The sequence below is a fragment of the Oryza sativa genome, chromosome 12, assembly GCF_034140825.1.
Source record: "Oryza sativa Japonica Group chromosome 12, ASM3414082v1".
NCBI classification, from domain to species: Eukaryota; Viridiplantae; Streptophyta; class Magnoliopsida; order Poales; family Poaceae; genus Oryza; species Oryza sativa.
In genome coordinates, this window is record NC_089046.1 from 2,326,449 (window position 1) to 2,351,451 (window position 25,003).

General features: G+C 44.7%; 3 protein-coding genes and 2 long non-coding RNA genes across 5 annotated transcripts; 4 read left to right on the forward strand and 1 right to left on the reverse strand.

Annotated features, from left to right (window-relative positions):
* The first annotated feature begins 4,925 nt into the window (after positions 1-4,925).
* Positions 4,926-9,353, forward strand: LOC4351497 (AT-hook motif nuclear-localized protein 7). Its single transcript, XM_026022283.2, has 5 exons — positions 4,926-5,466; positions 5,946-6,013; positions 6,117-6,248; positions 8,345-8,503; positions 8,702-9,353. The coding sequence occupies exons 1-5, from the start codon at positions 5,058-5,060 to the stop codon at positions 9,077-9,079; spliced, it is 1,146 nt and encodes a 381-aa protein (XP_025878068.1). The 5' UTR covers positions 4,926-5,057; the 3' UTR covers positions 9,080-9,353.
* A 2,784-nt stretch (positions 9,354-12,137) lies between these two features.
* On the forward strand, positions 12,138-12,800 carry LOC4351498 (uncharacterized). The gene has a single exon (XM_015763145.3). The coding sequence runs from the start codon at positions 12,219-12,221 to the stop codon at positions 12,660-12,662; it is 444 nt and encodes a 147-aa protein (XP_015618631.1). The 5' UTR covers positions 12,138-12,218; the 3' UTR covers positions 12,663-12,800.
* A 581-nt stretch (positions 12,801-13,381) lies between these two features.
* Positions 13,382-15,050, forward strand: LOC136354793 (uncharacterized). Its single transcript, XR_010738575.1, has 2 exons — positions 13,382-13,823; positions 14,760-15,050. It is a non-coding gene; the product is annotated as an uncharacterized lncRNA (long non-coding RNA).
* A 687-nt stretch (positions 15,051-15,737) lies between these two features.
* On the reverse strand, positions 15,738-17,922 carry LOC136354808 (uncharacterized). The gene is made up of 3 exons (XR_010738621.1): positions 16,947-17,922; positions 16,147-16,817; positions 15,738-16,051 (listed from the first exon to the last, which is right to left on the reverse strand). It is a non-coding gene; the product is annotated as an uncharacterized lncRNA (long non-coding RNA).
* Positions 17,923-18,434: 512 nt separating this feature from the next.
* LOC4351499 (DEAD-box ATP-dependent RNA helicase 5-like) lies at positions 18,435-21,358 on the forward strand. The gene is made up of 6 exons (XM_015762722.3): positions 18,435-19,240; positions 19,334-19,422; positions 19,538-19,637; positions 19,881-20,138; positions 20,488-20,657; positions 20,890-21,358. Exons 1-6 carry the CDS (start codon positions 18,542-18,544, stop codon positions 21,158-21,160), a joined length of 1,587 nt encoding a protein of 528 aa, XP_015618208.1. The 5' UTR covers positions 18,435-18,541; the 3' UTR covers positions 21,161-21,358.
* The last annotated feature ends 3,645 nt before the right edge of the window (positions 21,359-25,003 follow it).

Sequence of the window (25,003 nt, forward strand, 5' to 3'; positions counted from 1 at the left end):
CTATGCGAGACCGATCACCACCGGGACAACAAACCACCACGGCGCGAAGACTCTACAACGACACCCTCACGAGGGTCGTGACGCCGAAAGACGCCGTCGTCATCCATCCAAAGAACTGGATAAGGTTTTCACCCAGAGCTCCTTTCCAAGGAAGGAGGGGGTACCTCAACAATGCCCTCAGGAGGCTTACCACGCCCGAAAGCGTGGTCACTGTTGGCCCAAAGAAATTGGGCTAAGCTTTCGCTCGAAATCCCCTACTGCCGTGGTCCGTCGCTCAATCCGAATCCACCATCTAACACCGGCGGCACATGGCTTCCGCCACACCTGACCTACGCCCCTCCACCGGCCGACTTCCAGTCCTGCCAATGACAAGACTGCCATAGCACCGGTCACCTCCGCCAGCGCGCTGACCCAGGCTGCCTCCGCCACGCCGCTCGCCGGCCTCCCAGTCGAATCCGGCCCAAGGGTGCCTGGACAAGGAACAACATTGCCTCAGCAACCAGAGTTTTCCTTGTAGACCGACCACCACCTTCATCCTGCCAAGAAGCTCCCCACAGAGAAGGGGAGGAGCTCCCCAAACAGGGTTAGCCTGCCCGACCGCAAGGAAGACGACCCTGCCGCCAGCGCCCTTTACCACGCCGCTACTCCCTAGCACGCTGACCCAGGCCACCTCTGCCACGCCGCCTGTCGGCCTCCACGTCGAATCCGGCCTATGGGATCTGACCGGGAACAACCTCGCCTTGGCAACCTGAGTCTTCCCTGTAGGCCGGCCATCGCCTCTACCCGTGCCTAAAAGCTCCCTATAAAGAAGGGGAAGAGCTCCTTAAATATAGTGGTAACCTGGCCAACCACAAGGAAGACGACCTCGCCGCCAAACCCACCGCCGGCCTTGTCGATGCCACCACTCCGCCGCCACCTTGCCGCCCACCAACGGCCACTCGGGCCACTCAACGTCGTCGGTCGAGCCTCCAAGCCACATCGCGGCGGCCCTAGGCCGCCGATGTGGGCCGTCGACATCCGTCACCGGCGCCACCGCTGCCATCTAGCCGCCCGGACACTACGCCGCATCCAGCGCCGTCGACACCGACGCCGTCCAGCCTCAGTTGCCTAGCTGTCGCACCACCACCACCGTTGTCGTGCAGCCGCGGCCGCCGGCCCTGCAGCTTCCCGGCTAGATTCGGCCCAGGGAGGCCGGATCCCGCCGCGTGGGGGCCGGATCCGCGGCTGCCCTCACTTGGATGCGCCGTCGCCGCCGCTATCCACAAAGGTTCGTCGCGCCGCCCGAGCCTCTGACCGCTGTCGCCGCCCCCACCATCGTGGACACCAGATCCGCTGCCGGGGGGTGGATCCACCGCGCCGGCTGCCAGATCCATCGCGCCAACGCCCGACCGTCGCCTCCCGCTTCTCGCTGCCGCTAAGCAACCCCGATGTCCTCGCCGGCTGGGTATCCTCGTGGGGAGAGCGCCCCGCAGCCGCCGTCCTTGCAACCGTTTGACTTTGCTGGCGAGCCGCTCGGGCGGCGGCGAGTCGAAGGGGGGGAGGTGGGAAGGGGTGGCGGGGGAGAGTTTTTCGCCGTCCATGTCGCCCCTGGGACGGGAGCGAGGTGGATGGAAGCGACTCAGAGAATCCTTACTTTAGAGCAAGTTTAATAGTATAGCCAACTATTGGCTCCAAATCATCTATAGCTAATCTAATAGACCATTCATATAATAATTAACTATAAAAATATACTACATCATTAATACCCAATCCCACTTGTCATACACACATAATGTCTTGGAGTCCATGTTGCAGCTAACTACAAATTTGTAGCCCGCTTTCTTCTCTTTTCTTCTCGATACGTGGTTATAGCTAGCTTATAGCATGCTATTGTACATACTCTTAGTGGTTCTTCCTTTTGCTTATTAGAGCAGGTACAATAGCAAGCTATAAGCCAGCTGTAAACATATTTTAAAGAGATAAAGGAAGAGAGAGAAGAGCAGCGGGCTATAGATTTATAGCCAGCTGCAATACGGACTCCAAGACGTAATGTGTGTATGGCAGGTGGGACCAGGTATTCATAATATAGTAAGCAACTATTGTATGAATTGGCTATTAGATTAGCTATAGATGAATTAGAGCTAGCAGCGGGCTATACTGCAAGTTTAATAGTATAGCTCACTACTAGCTCCAATTCATCTATAGCCAATCTAATAGCTAATTCATATAATAATTGCTTACTACTATACTATTAGTATATGGTCCCACCTATCATACACACATTGTGTCTTGGAGTTCATGCTGCAGTTGGCTACAGATCTGTAGCCCGCTACTTTTCTCTCTTATCTTTTATCTCATTAAAATATGTTTATAGCTGGCTAATATATAGTCTACTATTGTACATGCTCTTAGCTCTTAGAGTTGTAGTCTGGTCTTTTGATTCCTTTAGCATTTTCTTTCTATGGATGATACTAGCAGGTATAATAAGGGCTAGGATGGCATCAGTGGCCTTGTTTACTCAGATCATTTCATTCGTTTTACAGCAACGAGGATTTCGTGCTTTTACAGTTGCAGCACATCATGGATTTGACTGGGATTCTTTATTGTTCACTTTGAATTAACTCCAGTTTTACTGATCAACCAAATGAACTTTCGGTCTTACCCCGTCAGAAGCCTAATGGACAGCTGTACAGGCAGAGTTTAAACAAAAACAGAATTGTTTCGCTTTGTCAATTGATGTTCTCATAAAGTACTACACTTTTAACAGTTCTCGTACTGTACGAGAGTCTCATTTGGAGACTGCCCTGAAGGTTTACTGTAACCGCTGGAAAATGAATGAGGGCCTATTTGGGAAACAGGGACTTAAAGTCCCTGTCACATCGGATGTTTATACACTAATTTAAAGTATTAAACATACACTAATTATAAAACCTATTCTATAACCTTGGACTAATTCGCGAGACGAATCTTTTGAGTCTAATTACACCACGATTTGACAATGTGATGCTATAGTAAACTTTTCATAATTATGGATTAATTAGGCTTAAAAATTCATCTCACAGATTAGCTTTCATTTATGAAATTAGTTTTTTTATTAGTCTATATTTAATACTCTAAATTAGCGTCAAACATTCGATGTGACACGGACTAAAAAGTTTTAGCCCCATCTAAACACCCCCGGAGTAAACAAGAATCTGCTTTTGATGCCTTTTTATGCAAGCCTGGGAATTTTAAAGAGGAAGGAGCATAGGGAAAGCTGCTCTCCTTGAGGTAAGAAAAATGTGTGGATCCTTTACTTCAATTTCATTTATATATGGTCCCACCATTTTATTTCTTCACACGTCAATGTCTGTAAACCCCACATATACCAATACAAAATAAGAAAAATTAGAATACTCATACTTTATTAACTCTCAATGAAATCATTTTCTACTTTTATAAATTCTAATACAATGATTACTTAAAAATATATATTTATTTCGAGATAAATGGGATGAACCACAAATGAACGAAGAAAGTAATTAATAGTAGTCTCTCTGGTACTGTAATTTCTTAACTTTGACTATTAATTTTTTTTAAATTATTTAGTTTGAACACACTAAACAATACATACAGACGTATTAAAAATATATCCAAAAGCTTTGTATAAGAAGGAGGAAATATGTTTTGGAGACCATATTGTTCGGGAATACTCTCTCTGCTTCACTACTAAAGTCTGACCACTAATAAAATGAAATTGTCCAGTCAAGATTGATTAATTTTTATAGCTTTATCATGCAAGATGCTTAGTTTTGTACTTTCAGGTATTTATTTATTAATAAAAGTTTTAGAATAGATAATACAATACGGGATGTGTTTGTACTGCTAAGAAACATTGATCAAAACAGTAAAATTAACATCACCAATTACTACACTGGCTTTGTAACGGATAGAGTAGTTAATTGCAGTGCAATAAATATTGCTCAAAGTAATGAACTTCAGGCACATTCTCCAACGTGCTTGATTTTCTCTTTACTCTGGAAATATGAACAATGATTAAAAAAACTGGATTGAGGGAGAGAGTACGTCCACATTTTCATTCAAAATTTGAAATATATTCGACGAATTTCTAAGCTCTCACAACCTACTCGTTAGAGTTAACGAGCAAGTATAATAGCATACTATAAACCATCTATAAACACATTTTGAGGAGATAAGAGAGGAGAGAGAAGAGCAGCTGGTTGCATATTTGTAGCCAGCTGCAACACGGACTTCAAGATGCATGTGTGTATGATAGGTGGGACTAGATAGTAATTGTATAGTATATTTTATTGGTAACTATTGTATGAATTAGCTATTAAATTGACTATAGCTGAATTGGAGCCAGTGGTAGGCTATACTATTAAACTTGCTCTTATGTGTCGAACTTTGATCAAGATCGGTTGAAAACTTAATTTTTTTAAGATATTGCAAGATTCATTTATCTTGCTGCCTTGTTGGTACTCGAACTTTAGCTCCAAAACAAGATTGTAAACTACATGCGATTTTGCATGATTTTCATATAAGACAATCTAATTTGAGAAAAAAAATCTAATTTTTCAAATAGAGCTTTAAATGTATTTGTGTAGTTTATTTCACATATTATTTCGTTTATCTATCAATTTCTTGACTGAAGATACTGTGTGTATGAGTTCTCATCGTACTGTTCATTAAGATGGGCGTACCCTATGCTGTAGTACTCCAGTACACTTTTGCAGTCCAAGTGTCCAACTAATCCAGCTGGTTGGTCAAAGGAGAGAGAGATAGAGACAGTCACATTAACCCCGCCATTTTTGTGCAGTCTCCACCTCCAAAATCTCATTTTTATTCATGTCATCTCCCCATCTTCAAATTCTTTTTCCCAGCTACTACTATACTTGCTGTGCTGCCTGGTGATAACCAGACACAAAGCAAAACTAGAGTGAGGTGTCTCACTGTCTCACTGTTGTTTGTCTTCCTCCTTGGTTTGGTTGTGTCCAAGCAAGAAAACCAAGAAAAACAAGCAAGAAAACCTTGTCTCTCTCTCTCTCTCTCTCTCTCTCTCTCTCTCATGCTTGTACATGGAGGGATCAAGATCAAGGGAGTGCATTGCTGTGGCAAGTGGCCATGAAGCAGCAGCAGCGCCAGCAGGCTACGGCCTGTTCATCAGAACAGCAGATTGTTCCATGGCTGAAGCAGCTGCACAACAAGAAGCCGCAGCAGCAGCGAAAGGGTACCGGTCTTCTCCCTCCTCGCCGTCGTCGATGTCCCCCACTCCGTCACCTCCACCGGCGGCAGCTGTCCATGGAGGAGGAGGAGCGGAGGATGCCGCCGCCGCCGCCATTGCAACGCCAGCCGCGCGGAGTTTGGGTGCAGGGGACAGCGGCAGCATGCAGGTGAGTGGCCATGGCGAGCATGCTGGGTTGAGCTCCAGACGGCGTCGTGGCCGGCCGAAAGGGTCCGGGCGGCGCCAGATCCTTGCCAATCTAGGTCAGTATATATTGCTTCTTCAGAAATGCAGAGTTCATTACATGATTTTCTTTGGATTTGGAAAATACCCAGTTTCCATTTTTTTTCATGTTTATGTTCTTGTTATTGGTGTCTCTTCTTCATTTTTTTTGGGGGTGAATTTCTGTTTCATTGCTTGCATGGGGTCCAGTGGAGAGGATGATGTGTAATGTTGCCTTTTGAGCTGAAGAGGGCTCTACTGCTTACCAGTCAATAACCGTTAGGAATAAGCACATTTCTGCTGTTCATGCTCTTGTGTTTGTCCGGATTCATCTCAGTCCAAACCTTTGGATATGTATGAATTATTTGGTGATTTTCCTAGGTGGTTTAACTAATCGACCCAATCCTTTGGGCGATTTCGTTGGTTTTCATGAGGATAAACTTCAGTTAAGGAGTAGTCTGGTAGTAGACAACAAAGTGCACATCGCTTTGTCTGATTGGTATTCTCAATGCTTGTAAAGGGGAATGGTATGCGTTATCAGCTGGAGGGAGCTTCACGCCTCATGTCATCATTGTCGCCACAGGGGAGGTAAGCCATAACTGAAGTTTTTTTTTTAACAGTTAGCTTGGCATTGTGATTTGATTATGAAAGGATGAACACTGACTGTTTCTTTGGTGCAATTCGTTGGTAGGATGTGGCGGCTCGCATAATGTCCTTCTCGCAGAAGGGTCCTCGCTCGGTTTGCATTCTCGCTGCCAATGGCACCATCTCAAATGTTGTATTGAACCAGCCTGGCTCGTCTGGTAGCACCTTCTCCTACGAGGTATGAAATGGAGTTCACTCCTTGCATCGTGTGATAGTATGATACTTGGAAATGTTGTGAGCTAATTTGACGGCTGCCTGAACTTCTGATGGAGTTATGGGTATGTCTCAAGTCGGTCTATTCAGTTTTTTTGGCCTGTCTCTACCTAATCTCTTAGTTTCAGTATCACCACCTTTATAGTACTAGATACAATAAATGGTCTTCTTGCCTAAGTTGAGAAAGTATTTTTTCTGTAATGGTGTCTTAAGTCTTAACCACCTTATGCGAGCCACTTTTGAAGACAGATCAAGGGTGAAGTCTTCTTCCCAATTTTTCTATGTTCATGATAGCACATATACAATTCCGGCAGTCTGTAGTAACATACTCCCTCTGTCCCATAAAAAAAAAAGAGTAAAGTCCACCACCGGTCCCTAAACTTGTACTGCTGTGTCATCCCGGTCTCTAAACTCGCAAATTGACTGTTCAAGTCCTCAAACTTGTTCGACTGTGTCATCCCGGTCCCTAAACTTGCATATCACTTGTTTAGGTCCTCCAACTTGTTCAGTTGTGTCAACCCGGTCCCAAAACTTGGATTTGAATATCATTTGGGTCAAATAGGACGGTCTAAAGACTTTATATTTAAAAATAATTCATAACTTTTCATGTGAACTCTAATGAAGACAAACTTTATATCAAACTTGTAGCCCTCGACGCGATCTACAACTTTGTAGTTGAATTATTTTATTTTAAGTCATTTTTTGTCCCAAAATGTAATTTTAAAATTAAAATTTCAAAATCTATAAACATGCAACAATATTTTGGGACCCTAAACAGTTTTAATTCAAAAACTTTTCAACTACAAAGTTGTAGGTCACGTCGAGGGATACAATTTTGATATAAAGTTTGTCTTCATTAGAGTTCACATGAAAAAGTTATAAATTATTTTTTGATATAAAGTTTTTAGACCGTCCTGTTTAGGGACCGGGGTGACACAACTGAACAAGTTGGAGGACCTAAACGAGTGATCTGCAAGTTTAGGGACCGGGATGACACAGTCGAACAAGTTTGAGGACCTGAACGGTTGATTTGTGAGTTTAGGGACCGGGATGACACAGCGGTACAAGTTTAGGGATCGATGATGGACTTTACTCAAAAAAAATCTAGAACTGTATGTAACATATTAATGTGTCACATCTGGTATTATGGTGGGTTTTATAGGACGGAGGGAGTATACGCTCAAGTCTGCAAATTGTACGCGAGTCTCAATAACGTTGTCCAGAAAACAGTCAGTGATGCCCGGCCAAAAAAAACAGTGGTATATTACTAGATTAGCATGTGATTTGTGCTAATGTCTCCCACTCCCATCCCCGTTTGGTAGGGCTCCAAACTCTAACTCAAGTGAGAGCTAGCTCCTATTAGAGTTGAAGACTCGTTGAAAAGTGTTTGGCTACGTTTCAGCTCTAGATATGAAAAAAAAAGAAAAAAAATTGAAAAAATCGCTGGCCGCGTACCACCAGCCTACCAGCCGCTCGCCGTTCCCAGGCGCTTCGTCCGCCGGCCGGTGTTGTCGCCAGGCGTGCCGCGCGCCGCCGGCCACACGTTGTCCCCAGGCGCGCCACCCGCCCGTGGTCTCCGCGCCGGCCTATCGCCCCCTCCCCCGCTCCCGCTCCCGCAGCTCGGTTGGCATCGTGAGGAAGATGGGGGGAGGAGAGAGAACGGGATGAGAGGAGTGAAGGGTAGTTGAATGGCATTTTTTATAAATAGACTAAAAAATTAAAGGGTAGTAGGTATTTTAGGATGGAGTGGAGCTGTGGAGCAGAAAAACCCAGCTCCACCCCCATAGTTCATTTTCTAGGAGTAGATCTGCTAGCTCCACTCCAAAAAATGGAGGATCTGGACCGTTTGGCACAGCCCCGGCTCCAGGTAAGTTGGAGTTGGGAGCTAGAGCTGTGCCAAACAGGGCCCTGCCTAAGAGACAGAGCGGCTGTATGCCTATATCAGTGTAGGATAACAATTGAAGCGAAGTTGTTACTTATCGTACGTGCATACACATTTGTGTTTACAGTTATCCTCACTGAACTCTAAGATGGCAGCATTTATGGATATGTGGTTGCCAGGGCTGCTTTGAGATTCTTCAACTGACTGGCTCCTTTACAATTGCGGAGGAAGGCGTTCGGAGGAGAACCGGCGGGCTCAGTGTCTCGCTTGCCGGCCCTGATGGCCGTGTTGTCGGCGGTGTAGTAGCTGGGATGCTGCGAGCCGCCAGCCCTATTCAGGTAAAGAAACAACAACAACAACTGAAGAACCTGGACAAAATTAATCGATTTTTCGATAACGTAATTCAGTCGAACCAAGTACCATGCTTTTACAACTGAAGATAGAGAACTTCGTTGTTAACTCTGTCACTCATGCATGGTAGACTCTGTAGCCATTTTTTTTCTCTGAAGCTCTAAACACAATATCTCCATGGACAGGTGATTGTGGGGAGCTTCTTGCCCAACAACCTGAAGCAGCATCAGAGAAGAATGGGCCTACATCCACAACCATCTGCTGCTCCGGCATTTCCAGCACCGATGGCTCCTCTTCATCCTCCTCCTGTGCTCACAGCTGCGATGCCCATTTCTCAGGCAGCTCCTGGCAACAATGGCTGCCGTTCGCCGCAGGTTTCGATCTCATCCATGCCTCCACAAGCACATGCCGGTGTGGAGCAGAGTAGAGGCGCCATGAACCTGAATTCATCGAGCTCCAGTACTGGTTTCGCCATGGTTGGGTGGCCTGCAGCTGCAAGCTCGCAGTCCATGGTGCACAGGCCTTCACCTGACATCAATGTCTGCTTGACTCCTCAAGAGTAGGATCAATTTGTCCTATTTTTTTGTTGCCCTCGTGCCTGACATGCGTTGTTGTGGCATGGCTGTCACGTGACATGTGTTTGGGTTCAATTCTATCTAATCACGTGTCTTGAGTAGTTTGCAGTTTGGTTGGGGGATGAAACAGGCCAACATAAGAACAGTTTAGCCAGAATCTGACAGAATGTGATAGTTTATATGCTCTCAGTTAGAGTTGGGGATGTGTCATTTTGCTGGGACATTTGGATGTGATTCATTCTCGCTGTGACCTTCTCTTGTACTCCTGCTTCATTGTGTTCCTCCTCCGCATTGTTGCTCGGTTTGTGTCCAGTATGAATCTCATAGTCTCAAAATCTAATATCCGTACGGTTATAAACATTTTACTACATTATGATTACAAGATTTAATTAAACTCCCCACGAAAAAAAGATTTAATTAAACTTTTAAAATTTGAGCCATCAATCTTACAATAAAATAAGTTCGTAAAATCTACTAATAAGTTTTTGATACTATGGTAGGTACGTATATCATTTTCTTAAAACAAAGAAAGCATCTGAAAAATTATTAAATGGTTGGAATTATAGAAGTTTTATCAAAGAGGATTGCTCCCATCCAGCAGGTAACCAGCCCGGTACCAAATCTCAGCCATTCATTTAGCTCGATCGGCCGGTGGAAATTATACGGTACCTCCAGGTACATATTTGCCCATGAGGTGGTACTGGAATAGTTAGAGGGGTGGAAGGGTAATGTTGTCTTTTCGCGTAGGGATCCATCTCGATTCAGCTCTGATCCGTGAGAGGTGGCGGTGGTGCTCGACGGGAGCAACGCTCGGAGGCGGCAGCAGCGACAGCTGATTCGTGGGAGGCGACGAGTAGGTGGTCCATGGGAGGCGACGAGAAGGTGGTGGCTGGTCCGTGGGCTGCGGTGGTGAGGTGGTGTTGGCGGCGGTGTGTGGTGCTTGGGCCCGTGTCAGTGAGGTGGCGGCGGCAATGGCGTCGGCAGCGGGTGGTTCGTGGTGGGCATCCTTCTTCAACCTCTGGTTATTCTGTAGCATTGCCCACAGCTCAAGCACTCAACTGTTATGTTGAGAAAACGAAGGCAGAAGAGATAAAATGAAGCTAGAGCTGGAAATGGTTGACCATGACCGGCTTTCAGACATAGAAAATTCATTCAAGAAGTTGTCTAAGCAGAAAAAAGAGACTGATGACATTAGAAATTGGTTCATAGGAACAGTAGTTGTAGCTGTGTTCCTTCTCATGAAGCTATTTGATAATATGTACTATGCTTGCCATTGTTGATTTTGTACATGTCAATTACCAGAATTAATGGATGGGGATCACTCAGCATGTTGATGTCTCAGCAACCTATCCATGTGAATTCTGTTTATCTATCTCCCACTATTTGAAACTCTAAATTACAGCTTCTTCAGATGGGTTGTCTAACTTATCCTTCAATTTTAGATTCTTGCTAAGTTCTAGTTCGTTCTGTTTGGCTGAAAATTTGCAGAATTCTGTTTATCTATCTCCCACTGTCTGAAACTCTGAATTACAACACACTAGTACGAGTATGTTTGTTTCAGTCTTTCAGAATCATGTAAATTATACTTTTTTTCAGTAATTATTGCCCATGTGTCTAGCACTCTACTCCAGTGATTCCTCAACTTTTACATCTATAGCTGGATTGCTGTTCATTGAAAACACTTGCTTGTAACCATTGTTGTGCTGCTGATCACTCCACAGAATGATATATATTTTACAGGAGATCGAGCAAAAACATCAGACAAAATATTAATGGCTCTCAATACGACATATATATCATGCTCTGTTCACAGCAGACAAAAATTAAGTCAAAAGCTCCATTCAACGATAGATCATGCCCTGTAAACAGCATACCAAAAAACGGACGACAGATGAGCTTAAAATTTTCCATTCAAAGATTAAAGTCTCCAGCAAAAGCTTGTGCTTTTCTCACAAATTCATTACAAGAAACATGGCAGATTGAATTGTTAATTACAAAATAACTAGACCATATAGTGGAGTAGTGTTTGAGCCGTAATGGGGGCCTAGGCTGCGCCATGGCAGCGGGGGAGGTTAGGTACTTGCTTGAGCTGTCGAGGGAGGGGGATAGGGGACACAGAATACCATGACATCTTCGCTCGTGAATGCGGCGGCGTTGTTGGTGACACTGTCGCGGACAGCAGATGGATGGGAAAAAATCGGCACCGGCAGAGGCATGGATGCGGGGCGAGCGCGCCGTTTCTCCAGTACCGCGACCACGGACGGCAGATGGATGGGAAAAAACCGTTCGGCGGGGCGTGGATGCGGCGCAACTGCTCCGTTTCTGCGCTCAGATGGAGGAATAGATGAGAAAGAACCGATGCGGGGAGGGAGGAAAGAAAGAGCGCAGCGAGGGAGGAAAGCGGCGGCGTGTGACTCCGGAATTGTTCCGCTTCTATTTGTTGTTTTCCAATCGTATCCTTTCAAGTTGGACGGCCAGATTTAATCTGGTACCTCCTAGTACCAGTACTGGCTGGTACAGACTGCCGGACGGGAGTAAAACTCTTCATAGATAGATGAATCTAGATAGATAATCAATATGAATATAGAAAATGCTATAATGACTTACATTGTGAAATGGAGAGAGTAGTTCGAAAGCATGCGCATAGAAAAGAAAGAAATAGGTCGGAAAAGTGAAGGAAAAAAAAACTCAGCCTATAAGTAGGGTGCACGTTTATAGTTTCACTAAGTGTTTATACTGTGTTTCTTGATAGAAAATAATACGGGCTTTAAATTTCCCGTGACGCTATCGATGCAATTCATGCAACCAACCAGGCGTGCTGCGTGCAACACCTGGAACAAATCCTTTCGGCGTTCGTTGCACCTGGACACACACCTGCACATGACGTGGCCCCCTATCCATCCATCCCTTACCGCCTTCCTCTCCACGCGTCGCCTTCCGCCTCCGCCACCTCCTCCCCCTCTCCACACACTCTTCTTCTCCACTCCTCCGCCGCTCGCCTCGCCGCGCGCCGCTTATATACCCGCGTCTCTGCGCTCATCGATTCATCACCCAGATCGCAATCCAACCACCGCAACCAATTCGCCGGAGAAAGTTGTGAATACCGACCTACCGGCGGCGAAGATCGATGATGTACATGCGCGCGACGCACCGGGACGAGGAGGGGAAGAAGGTGACGGAGAAGGTGGCGGTGCCGGAGACGCGGCACCCGGACACGGCCAGGCACTTCGAGCGGAAGCTGGACCAGCAGGGGCTCCACCGCATGGAGCGCCACCCGGCGAACGGCTCCCGCGGCATCGGCGCGCCGCCGCCCAAGTCCGGCCGCGGCGGCAAGTTCACCTGGGAGGGCCCCGACAGCATCGTCGACAGCCAGCTCGATCCCCTCCCGGCCGCCATCGACCGCAACGACCCCAACTACGAGGAGGAGGAAGGCGACCACGAGCGCGAGGCCGACGTCGTCGGCGAGGTGGAGGTCGCCAAGGTCGCCGGCGACGCCAGGGATGGTGTCGCCAGGGTCGACGTCGTCGCGCCGCCGCAGCTGCACGAGAAACTGCAGCTGCAGCCGCAGTAGGGGCGCCCAGCCGCCATTTGAGTGGTGTTTTCGAAGTGTGTTTGTTACTTTGTTTGAGTGTTTATTTACGGTTTTGTATGCGTGTTATTTATGCCTCTGTATGAATAATAATCGAGCATCAAACTGAACTTGGATGAACTGTGGTATCTGGATTTAGGGATTGTTCAACTCATTGCCGAAATAATGTGTTCTCCCGATCTTGTATTTGGTTAAATTTATTTTTGTGTGCTGATTTCATTCAATTATTTTTAAATACACTTATTTTATAGAGTGATAGATTTTATAGAGTGCTAGATTGTAATAATAGACTGTAGATTGTAATAATAGAATGTTGCTCTGTAGCAAATGTCGGTGTAACTCAATAGCATTCTGAAGCTCTATCATCTTACTCGAGCATCCCCTTTTTATTTTTTAGGATGCTGGTCTCATGTTTTAAACCATAAAGCAAACCTGATGGGTATAAATCCTAATAGGGACCCTTTATTTATTTTAAAGGGCAGGTAAGTAATCTTCTAATATATAAAGGACAGGTAAGTAATCTCCTAATATCGTTTAGGGGTAATTTTGATATGGATTGTTTAAATAAAGGGCAGGTAAGTAATCTTCTAATATATAAAGGGCAATTAAGTAATCTCCTAATATCGTTTAGGGGTAATTTTAATATGGATTGTTTTCTTTGGTTCGATCACATCAGGTCGGACTCCTTATCGCATCGCATTAGGTCCGACTCCGTTGCACGCAGTCTCGTCGCTATTCCTCCCCCGGCGTCGCCGCCTTGTCCACCCCCTCCGTCACCATCCGTATCCCCCGCCCTCTCCGTCGCCGCCTTGTCCGCCTCCTCAGTCGCCGTCCGCCTCCCCCACCCTCGCCGCCTTCTCCTCTCCCTCCGTCCCCGTACGTTTTCCCTGCCCTCTCCGTCGCCGTCCGTCGCCCCCGCCCTCTCCACCTCCGGCACCGTTGGCGTCTCCTCCCCTTCAGCGTCCTTGCCTCCTCCGTCGTCTTCCTACCACGCGTGGCATCAGGTCAGAGGCAGGCACCGGCAGGCGGCGGCGCGGCCGGCAGCTAGTCCTCCCGGCAGGCGGCGTCGCGGCCGGTGGCACGGCGCGTCGCATCTGTCCGACACAAGCACCGGCAAAAGCGGTGGCGCGGTGAAATCCTCAGGTGTCCACTCCTCCCCCCCCACCTGACTTTCTGTTCCCCTTCCTCTCCTCAGTGTTAAACTTGTCTGAATTTTTCCTCTACAAATGCATATACTTGCTTGTAAATGGCTGTGTATACTAGCTTGTAACTATACTAGAGAATCTACATTTGCGGATGTTAAATTGAATAGGAGATTTATTAAATCGATTTTGTATGTTAAGTTGTAAGCATGAACGATAAAACTGAACAATAATTTTGGTCTTAAGCTGCAAATGAAATACACCTGTCACTTGAAATTCCACTCAAAACAGTTTGCTGAAATTGATGTGTTACTAATATAAGTCCAACATTAAACCTCAGCAAAGGTGGCAAGTTAAATCATATCTTGTGCAATTGATCTTTGATCTTTTCTACCAAATGATTGCCTTGTCAACTGGTTAAAGCATCCAACATTTCCTGCTAGTTCATCAGTAGTACTAGTAGTACATTGAATTAATTTATTAGTGCATGCCTTAGTTCTTTTATCATACATACAAAATTTGCAGCCATTATGGGGGAACTGTAGTAATTGTTCAATAGTTTAGAGTGGCAATGAATTTATGCAGTTGATGGATCTGTGAGATGGATACTCTTTTATAGCAAATCAAACCTGTCTTCCTGAATTTGGCCATCTCTGCATCTGCATTACACTCTGAAACTGAAAGAATAAAGAATTCAGGGCATAATTTGGCCATCTCTGCATTTGCATTATACTCTGAAACTGAGGCACTTAATTTATTTTAGATGTGTACAGAGGCAAATAAGCTAAAATGCTTTAGAACTATAAAAGAATTCTTTGTCAGAAACATTACATAAATACGGAATTGAGCTTGATTTAATCCATTTTCAGAAAATTACAGAATTGAGCTGCCTCCTGTGTCCTAACTTGACTTGTTGCTGCTTGGTTTCTGAAAATAGGTCCTGGATGACGATCATGGAGCTGTGGTTTACCCTGTCAGGAGGTCAGTAGCCCCTCCTGCAGTTCAGCGTTGGGGCGACGTCCCTGGGCAGCATAACTGTGGCGCACCTGGTTACCCTGAGATGATTCCGGCGCAAGCACAGTTCTGTTGTTTGCGTTGCAAGGCTGCTTATTTATTTTTAAAGGAGTGTAATGAACAAATAAATTTAGTTGCCTTTTTAAATATTAGGATTAAATGATCTGCAACTGGAATGGTGACTTCATTTTGTGATGCTTGTGTGATGCTTTAATGGTGCTGTTTGCTGGAATGATGCTATTGTTGATGCTGGAATGATACTGCTACTATTCGAAATTGTGCTGCTGCTAGAACTGCACTGTTGTTGCTGGAATGAAACTGAACTGCTGGTGCTGCTGGTGCTGCTGAAACTGTAATGCTGCTGCTGCTGCTGCTGAAACTGGTTGTTTTTTCATGCAGAGCCTACCAGATCAATAAGAATGCACATGCTGCTGGAGGACTCATTCTGTCCATATTTTTCTAGTTCCAACTTCGAATTGCGATAGCTCTATTCGGAGTCTCGAAGCCACCAAAAAGGATTGGTGGTGGGAGATTTGGCATCCTCAGCCATCAGGCCTCCAGAAGATGCTGATTCAGGAGCGAAGCAAACCATAGGAACAGTTCCAGGGGGAACATGTCGTCCCCAAGAAAAAATGATACTGACACATCATTTTGTTCTCCGTAGCATCCGATTTTGATACAACATTAGCTTACACATTTGACAGTTTGACAGGATGTAAGATGTTGCATTGAGCAGCTTCTTTACGTAAGATTTGCAGTGCAGAAGCACAAAGGTGCTTCGTCGTGGTACGAGATGTTTCTTTAAACTCGCAGAAAGTACTTATCATAAAAAATCATGGTTTTTCAATCGACCGCGCGCATATATTATAGCAGAACATTATTTTTTTTACAAAAGAAAGAATAAGTCCCCGCATCTGACATCGTTGAATAACGAGATTGAGTATCATTTAATAAATAACAGATAGAGTTTAATATTAAAAAATTAACACCTAGCTTATTCGAAATGAACATCCGACAAGACAAACTAAGAATCTCCAAAATAAAACATCTCAATGATAAATGAACATCTCAGAATTTAATGAAAGAATATCCTCCCAATACAAAGCTGAACATCTTAGATTTCTTCGGAGATGGCCTGTGCATGATTCAAAATTTGTTGGATGGAGAGTTGTAAAGAATCGCTGCTAGCTTTCTTATGTATTCATCGATGCCTTCCTGCATAGATCACAACAACTATATGTTATCTTTCTTATTTTCTACAAATGTCCTTCTGTCATAATCAAACTTTTTGTTTGCTATGATGGGCCTACCATCCAGTCCGCGTACTCATAGTTCATATTTGTATCCATTTGAGAAGGAGCGGTATATGAAACCTTACGCTTCGGGGTGACTCAGGGCAGTAAGCAGTCGACGTCACCAACGTGCATCTGCTTCAATGTCGCACCTGAACACCGAGAACCCCTTCGCCGGCATGTGGTTCAGAGTAAGTAAGTAAAAATGCTGTTAACATTAACCGTTCTGTTATGAAATAAACAATGTATTTACTGAACCAAAACGAGCAATATAATTGGTGAAAAGGACACCAAAGTTCAAAGGAAAGAGACACCACGCATCATCTACTCGTAATTAATTGATGGTGGCATAACAATGCCAATGCAAATATAGCCACTAGTAACAGCCACCCATTCCAAAGCCCCCACAACAGGTGAACATTAGTTTCATTCAGAAAGATGACAACTTTAGACATCATAATTCAATAGCACAACATTGCGTGCCAAATCCAATTGGTACGACGAAGCAGCCACACGTACCTTCCAAGATGGCTTCGCGCACTTGCTCTTGCTCCTTGCAAATACTGAATGCTCCCACCAGCATCCCAATGCCATGGCACCTCGGAGCACCCAGTAAGCATGCCTCTCTCGGGATCGCCAACGCCATGGTGGAGTTGTTCAGATATAGATGGATCATCTCATCCTTCATGCTACAGATTAATAGGAAACAGGTAGCCTCGGAAATCAAATCAAAATTTAAGAAAAACAAACAACTTGAGATTGAAAGTTGAGGGGCGGCATTAGGGGAGTGCATCTTACTGCAAATTTCCGGGCATTACCTTCCGCTATTGTCCAATGGCAAGTCTTCCTCATGCTCCGAAGGAGGTGCTTGAGGTGGCATGGGGACGAAGGGGAACCAGGCGTGCGTTGCCATTGGATCCAGAGGCTGCGTCCTCCGCTTGTGGGCGATGGATTGGGGGCTCTCCCACGCGGCTGCAGGAGCGATGGCGGGCGGAGATGGACGGGGCTGGAGCCGAGCGTGGGGGAGGAGGCCGACAGCGAGTAAGGGGATAGCGAGGAGGACGAAGGCTCGGCGGCAGCGAGTGGCGCGGTGCTGGGGTCTAAGGTGGAACTCGCCAGAAGGTGTGCCGACGCGGGTAGCGGCGGGATAGGGCGGAGCTCTGGAGATCCCAGACGGAGATGCGGGATCGCCGAGAGGAGTGGAGAAGGGGGCAGGGGTTGATGGGGAGGAGGACGTGGCGGCGGTGGCGGGTGGAGGTGACGCGGCGGAGAGGGCTGGTGGCGAGGAGAACGTGGCGGCAGTGACGGGTGGAGGCGCGACGACGTGAGGCGACTCGCTGGAGAAGGGAGCGGGGGAGGAGGATGGCTACCGAGGGGGCTCACAAGGCGGCGTGGAGATGCGGGCGGGGGAGAAGGTGGCGATGGCGGGGAGACGGGCTTCGACGGAGGGAGCGGAGAAGGCAACGGCGCTGGAGGGGGAGGAGACGCGAGGACGGGCGACATAGATGGCGAGGGAGATGGACGGCGACGGAGGCGGGGATGGAGGGGAATGGCGTCGGGATGGAGTGAAATGGCGACGATGCGATACGAATCCATAGGATAGGGATAGGGTGAGTAAGAGACTGATAATATACGATAATACCCTACGCGAATTATTTTTCCTGGATGAAAACACCCCTTCACATTTCTACTCCCACTAATTCTGGTGGGAGTAGAACTAGATCTTAAGCCTTCAATTAAATATGATCAATGGCTCAGATTACTTTCTACTCCGAGTATAAAGCACCGGAGTGGGACTCTAAAACTAAAACTACACGATGAAGCTAAAATAATTTGGTAAATTTGACAAGATAAGATGTGGTGGCAAGTTTTAATATGGTCTTTTGAGGAGTTTCTAGAATTATCAGTATAGTTTTGTGTGAGTTGATGTTTCTAAAATTACCAAGTGAGTGACCAGAAGTTTAATTATCATAAGATTGTGATGGTTATGTATGGTCTGCTGCGAATAAAAAAATGAGAAATGCTAAAATTTGGTGCCAACAAGGCCGAACGCATAATCATTCCACTGCGTAATTTATGCGGCCCATACGAAAGAAAGGCCCCCTTGTCTGTCACTGACTGGTGGGCCAATCCTCTCATGGGCCAACGCATGCTAAAGCTTGACTCTCCAGTTGGGCCAATATAGGTCTCACTGAGTAATGGGCCTCACCGAGCAACTGATGCAACTTAAGTGGGCCCATCTAGAAAATGTGGCCCACTACCACCGGCCCGGCCTTTTTAGTGGCTTCGCTAGGTTTTTTCCCTCTGCGTGCTCGGGGTCGCGGCGGCTAACCGTCTCTCTCGCCGCCGTCTCGCACCTCGCGTCGCCGCCGCCGCCGCGAGTGTCGGAGCGGAGGAGAAGGGGAGGGGGGCCATGGCGAAGGGCGACGACGCGCTGGCGCGGAAGCGCAACAAGGTGCGGCGGAAGCGGATGCGCAGCAGCGAGAACGCCGTGTCGGCCCGCGTCGCCGGCATCATCGCCTCCAAGCGCCGCCGCAAGTCCGGCAAGCGGCGGGCCTGCGAGGGCATGTGCTTCTCCCTCCCCACCCCGGAGGACCCCTTCAACGACCGCCACGGCAAGAAGCGGAAGGGCGACGACGAGCCGACCGGAGACGCCCCCGCCGCCGCCGCCGCAGGCAGGGACGAATCCAAGAAGAAGAAGAAGAAGAAGAAGAAGAAGGATTCGAGCGCCAAGAAGCAGCCGGCGAGGGAGGCCGCCGCCGCCGCCGCCGCGAACGCCAAGTCTAGGGAGAAGGACGGGGCGGAGTACGACCGGCCGTCCAAGTTCCTGGTGGTCTGCCTCAACGCCATCCGAGACGCGGCGGCGTCCGAGGACGGCGGCGGCGGCGGCATCCACGACACCGGGTCGTGGGGCGTGGAGCTCTGGAATTGCTGCTCGGCTGCGCCGCCTACGCACGTGCTCGACACCAGCGGCGAGTGCGCCACCCGGGAGAAGACGGCTTGGCTCGTCTCCACAGCCTGCGACATCGTCGCCAGGAAGGAGAAGCTCGCTGTGGTCGTCTCTTGCCCCTTCCTACTCTACCTCGTCCCCTCCCAGGAAAAGGCCGTGCAAGTTAGTGCCGCCATTTTTGCTCGTTTGGTTAATTCACTTAAGATTGATTCCTAAATGATGAATCAGTGATTCATTTGATGGTGTTTTGTGCAGGTGCGTTCGATTTGCAAGCCTCTGAAATCACTTGGTATCCATTCCGTCAGTCTGCATCCCGGCGCTTCCATTGAACACCAGATTTCTGGGTATGTTTTGGCCAAATTAATTATCAGTCTAATCCTATTATCAGTGTCATTGTTATCTGTAAGCGTATAAGCGTGTTAGGGTAGGGGATGTTAATTTCATGCACACTCAATTCAGATTAAAGAGTTGCGAACCGGAGTTCCTTATATCCACGCCAGAGAGGCTGCTTGAACTAATAGCTTTAAAGGCGATTGACATATCAGGCGTATCGATGCTGGTGAGTTAATTTGGTTGTTGAACTTCTTTGTACTAAGACAGATCATCTGTAACACTTCCATTCACCATCTTAGTGATTATGTAATTTCAGTTTGCAAAACGAATGCTGTTGTCATATCAAATTATATTTGTATCTCCAAGTTTTGGATACTCTTAGCAATTATACAACCTAGAAGCCTATTCCCAACAAGCCTACTCATCCTACAGTCAAGTTTAATTTAAATATGGAAACTCCATTTGACAGGTGATTGATGGTCTGAAGTGTTTCACGGACCTTAATGTCAGCGACAAGCTTTGTTCTATTAGGGATGCCATATTGAGCAACCCTCAAATAACTATATTCAGTGACCCGTCTGACCGAAGGGTAGCTGCACTGGCAACAAAACTAGTCGGTGGAAAAAAGATCACAAGGCTTTGTACGAATGATTCAGTTACTTCTAGAGGTGCATTCATAACACAAAAGATACACATATGCCCATCAAAGGACCAAAAGGCACCGAAGGTAATTATCATAACCAATAACCACTGATGTATTGCTAGTTCATTACTTATTTGCTCCATGTACTTGCCTTTGAAAAATAGTTTTCCTTTACAGTCATCCTGGCTTCATAATATCACTTAAAGGAATCTGCTTCCTGTTACTGAAGATTAGTCTGTTAGATCACCTTGCTAAGCCTTGATCTGCCTATCTTACTCTTGTAGCCTTGTTCTCTGTGTTGTTAAGCCTTTTAACCTCATGTACTGTTTTCACGGTTGTGATTTTGGAACAGAAACAGTTACAAATCTCTTGTGCGATTAAAATATGCCTTTTTGCCTGCCATGGTAAGCTTATGGGCTTTTCCAACATGCAGGTGAAGGAAATTCTTGAACAAATTCTAAATGATCATGCTAGAAAGACTGCAAAGGTCCTACTGGTAACCGCAAGTGATCATGAAGCACAGCATCTGTCATCATCCTTGAAATTGCAAAATTGTACCGTGACCAATGACTCGCATGGCAACTCTTTTACCATATGCAGCAGGTATGGAAAATATTTACAGTATGTAGTTTATTGCCGAACATCCTATCTATGGGGACAAACCAAGAGCTGTGCAATGCACCTAACATTCCCTAAACTCTTCCAAGCTGAAAACTGGTCACTAAGACTGGGGGTTTACTTGAAAGGGAATTGTAGTCACACCATTATCTTTTGATTTGAGATTGGCTGCTTTTCTTTTACTTTGACAACTTACATTTCTCTGGATTTTCTTCAGTGTTGGGCTGATTAATGTCCTTGTGAAAGACTGGGAGAACATAACAACGGCAAATTTTGAGGACTTCGACACTGTGTTGGTTGCAGACTTGCCTCCTTCAGTTGACGAATACATTGAAATCCTCGCTGGTGCAAGCTGTCATGTGCTTGTGGGGGAGGTGCATTGCATCTTTTCTAGCGCTGATGCTCTGCTTGCAAAACCCTTGTCTGAGGTTCTTACAAGCTGTGGTCAGGTAGTGCCTGAATTTCTCAGGAAACTGGCATCCTCATAGCAGGATCGGTTTTCTCATGGCAATCATCATATAGTATACGCTACCATATTCATGGTTCTTCCAGTCACTAAACATTTTTGTCAGTTTACTGTTCCTTATCATGTAATTCTCACAGCATAACGAGGATCTTCAGCCTTGTTGTATCTCTGCAACTTTGTATTTTTTGAATGCGATCAAGTCCTAGTCTGTGAGAACCAATTGCTTTTGCATTCATTAACATTACATGGTACAATAGTCAAGTGCAAACTACTAAGTTACTGGTTTTATTATTGTGAAGGTTGAATCAGCTTATGATTGTCAGGGACCGCCCTGCTCTCCTCTTTTCAAGGGGAGCAAAAGAGAGGCAGTGATAGATCTCAGATCTTTAAAGTGCGTCAATATGTCAAAGAACTAACTTCTTTCAATGCACTTTTTTTTTCATCCTCTCATCTACTTCTGTTTCACACTACTTATTCTGGCTTTATTTTTTTCATCCTCTCATCTACTTCTGTTTCACACTACTTATTCTGGCTATGGCCTGTTCACTTTGATGCCATTTTCAACCTTACCAAATTTTGATAAAGTTACCAAAAAAGTGGCTACATTTAGTTTGCTGCCAAATTTTAGTAACTATATAAGAAATCATGCAAAAATTTTGGCAACTATACCAAAATTTTGGTAATGCCAAAACTTGGTAAGGTTTTTTTTGGCATCAAAGTGAACAGACCCTTATTTTTCAGCAATAATTTTACAAATATTAAAAACATACCATATTATCATATTGTAGCTAAATACTCTCTTCGTTTTAAATTATAAGGTGTTTTAGTTTGACCCTAAATCAAATATTTAGAAAAATAAACATTTTTACTACCAATTAATACATTGTCATATTTTATAGTGGAACTAATTTTGATGCTGTAGATGATGGTGTATTTTTCCGTAAACTCTGTCGAAGTTAAATAAATTGGATGAAACTAAAACACCTTACCTTATGGAATTGAGGTATAATTAACCATATATATTTTTCTCCATCACATTATCACAACCTAACAATTTAGAAACTAAACTATATTTCTTTATTGATGGTCAATGGTTGAAATAGAACTGAGTCAAGGCTGATAAGTACGTTTAGAAACGGATGGAGTAGCTCTCTTCTCCCATCCTGTGCAACAGTGCAAGCATCTCAAACTCGAATGGATTCTTTATGCTGCTGAGTTGGTCGCAACATGAAAAAGGAGCTCAGATTTGAGCATCTTTCTTCATGAAGGATTGGTCCAATGGTCCTAGTACTCACACTAGGATGGGGAATGAAGGAAACCTCTCTCCTTTTGGTTGGGAGCTCGATCGATCCATGACTAGATGCTGATCAATCACAAGAGGAACAATCTTAGTTGGTGACTTGGGGACCATTTGGGGCAGAAAATGTCATGTCGATGCAGCACCAAAGCAAAGCAAAGCCTGCATTGCATGCACAACTCGATCAGCGTATCTGACGAACCTTACCTTTCTTTTTGCAGGGAAACATGCATGTCCACTCTTTTCTCTTGCCATCTTGATTCCTTCATAGTTAGTACAACGTTTACATCGCATTTTGTGCAGTCAATGATCGGATCCAACCTAGTAAAATGCTCCTTGATATCTAACGTCGTCTTCAGGCGACGAACAGAACAGAACATCCGAACATGCATGCAGGCTTGAAGCTGAAGCCTATCGAGGCGAAACATCTCTGAATCTCTCTCTGATGGAGCTTCAGCAGAGCTCTTCTTTCTGGAACATGAGCATCTCGAGGTCAAGCAACCTTGTCTTTAATTTTGGCTCGAATCTCTTTCTATATTAATCATGATATCATTTTTAAGAGGGAATATATGCATGGCCAAAACTGGGTTACTAGGATTAATTCTCTAGTTGCCACTTATAAAGAAGAGGAGAAATCAATGATGTGCCACATATTTTTTTTGCAAGCTTTACCCAAGAACATCAGTGTCACTAGTTTATACTCCTACGGAGCATATGTAGGTAAGTACAGCAGCCATGGAGAATCAGCACGAGTTATCATGCATTTCATGAATGCTCAATTGCTTCACATCGATTGATTGGTGTGAGATTGTCTTAGTTTTTGATGAAAAACTTTGTGTCCACTCCTTTTCCTGCAATTTGGAGATCTACCGACCACTACACCTTTTATCGTGAGGTGTGAGGAATTTTGCACTATAATACGTAAAGCAAGGACAAGAGGAAGTACAGTATAATTCCTCAATAAATTCATGTTTATTTCTTAAAGATGTAAAATGCATGTTTATCGGTGTGTGCTTTCTTGTACATGTTGTTAATTAAACATATTATCACTCAGAGAAAATTCCTTGTGTGCCCTCGAGTACGGTACTCTACCCTTTTCATTCCTCCGAGCTTTGTCTCACATCCTCTACTCCTCAATATCCATTTCATAAGTTGACTGTGAGTTGAGTATTACTTTTTTAGAATGACTATATTACCACTCCTCTCTTTATATAAGAGCTAGTGAAACATAATCATGAAGGCGAAAACTTCAGTACGGAAAATTGAAGGGAGATAATTGTTTGACAATTCAAAATTTTCAAATGAATTGCAATCAAATTTAATAAAACTTCAAATAGGGAAATTGCACAAATCAACATTTATTTTTCCTCTACTTATTAGAAACCAAATTTCTATATGTTTTAAACAACTTCAACTACTTTTGAAGAGATCCCCATGTAGAGAGAAGGTGAAAATTCCATTTAAAATTTTCATCAAAGAAATTCATTACAAAATTTAAATGTGGGGTGATATAATTATCTCCTTTAGTTATAAATTTAAAATTGTGTTTACATTGAAAATTATGCCTTTTGAGCTAACTCATGTACATAAGGGAGGGGTAAAATAATCATTCTAAAAAAATCTAGTGCAGAACTAACTAAATGGCTATATAGGGATCAATACAAAAAAAATCGGAGCCATACAGGGGACAAGGGAAAAACTTGGAGTCATATAGGTATATGGCAAAGATTTAAGGCTGCACAAGGATCATCTCTATTGCTTAGCCATATATTTTTAAATAATGGAATAGATAACATCCATACCTTTTTCATTAGCATAATCTTTTGAACTAATGAATTAGCCGGTGCAAACAATTTATTATATATGGTATAGTTAAATAAAGGAAATCATATCCCACGTTATACTCACTTCATCCGAAAATATAAAGACTTTTACAATTGAGTATCAATAAAAAAAAGGTAAAATAAAATGATAGATGGTTGTGATTGGTTGAAATGGGGAACGAGGTATAAACAACACTAAATAAAATATGATGGCTGTGACTGGTTGAGAGGTGAAAAAAAATAAAAGTTAAAGGCATCTATATTAATTTTTTGGAATGGAGAGAGTATATATGCATGTTTCTTGAGGAGAGAGTATATGTGTTTCCTCAGGTTTCTAAGACAGCCTTCACGTACGTGAGGGAGAAATGCTGAAGTATAAACAAATGGGGTTCATCCTTATGGGCTGAACTAGGTGCGCTAGTATCGTTTAAGCACATACCCTAAAATATATATTATTCCAAGAAATTAAACAACTTGATATCCGAAATAAAGGGAGAAGCTAAAGCTTTCATTAACGCCCAATTTGCATTATGGGCATGATCGAGGGTAAACGTTTTACGTCTCTCTCATAGAGCATGCATGCTCGATTAAGCATTTTGCTCATTGCTTTGCAAAGTATATGCAGATATGCTGGTTATGCAGTTTCATTGTCACCAACTAAGCATCATATCTTCGTCGCCACTATTCCACTAGAAAACTTGTAATCACGTGTTCTTACTAATTTCAATTGTTTAATTAAAGCTAG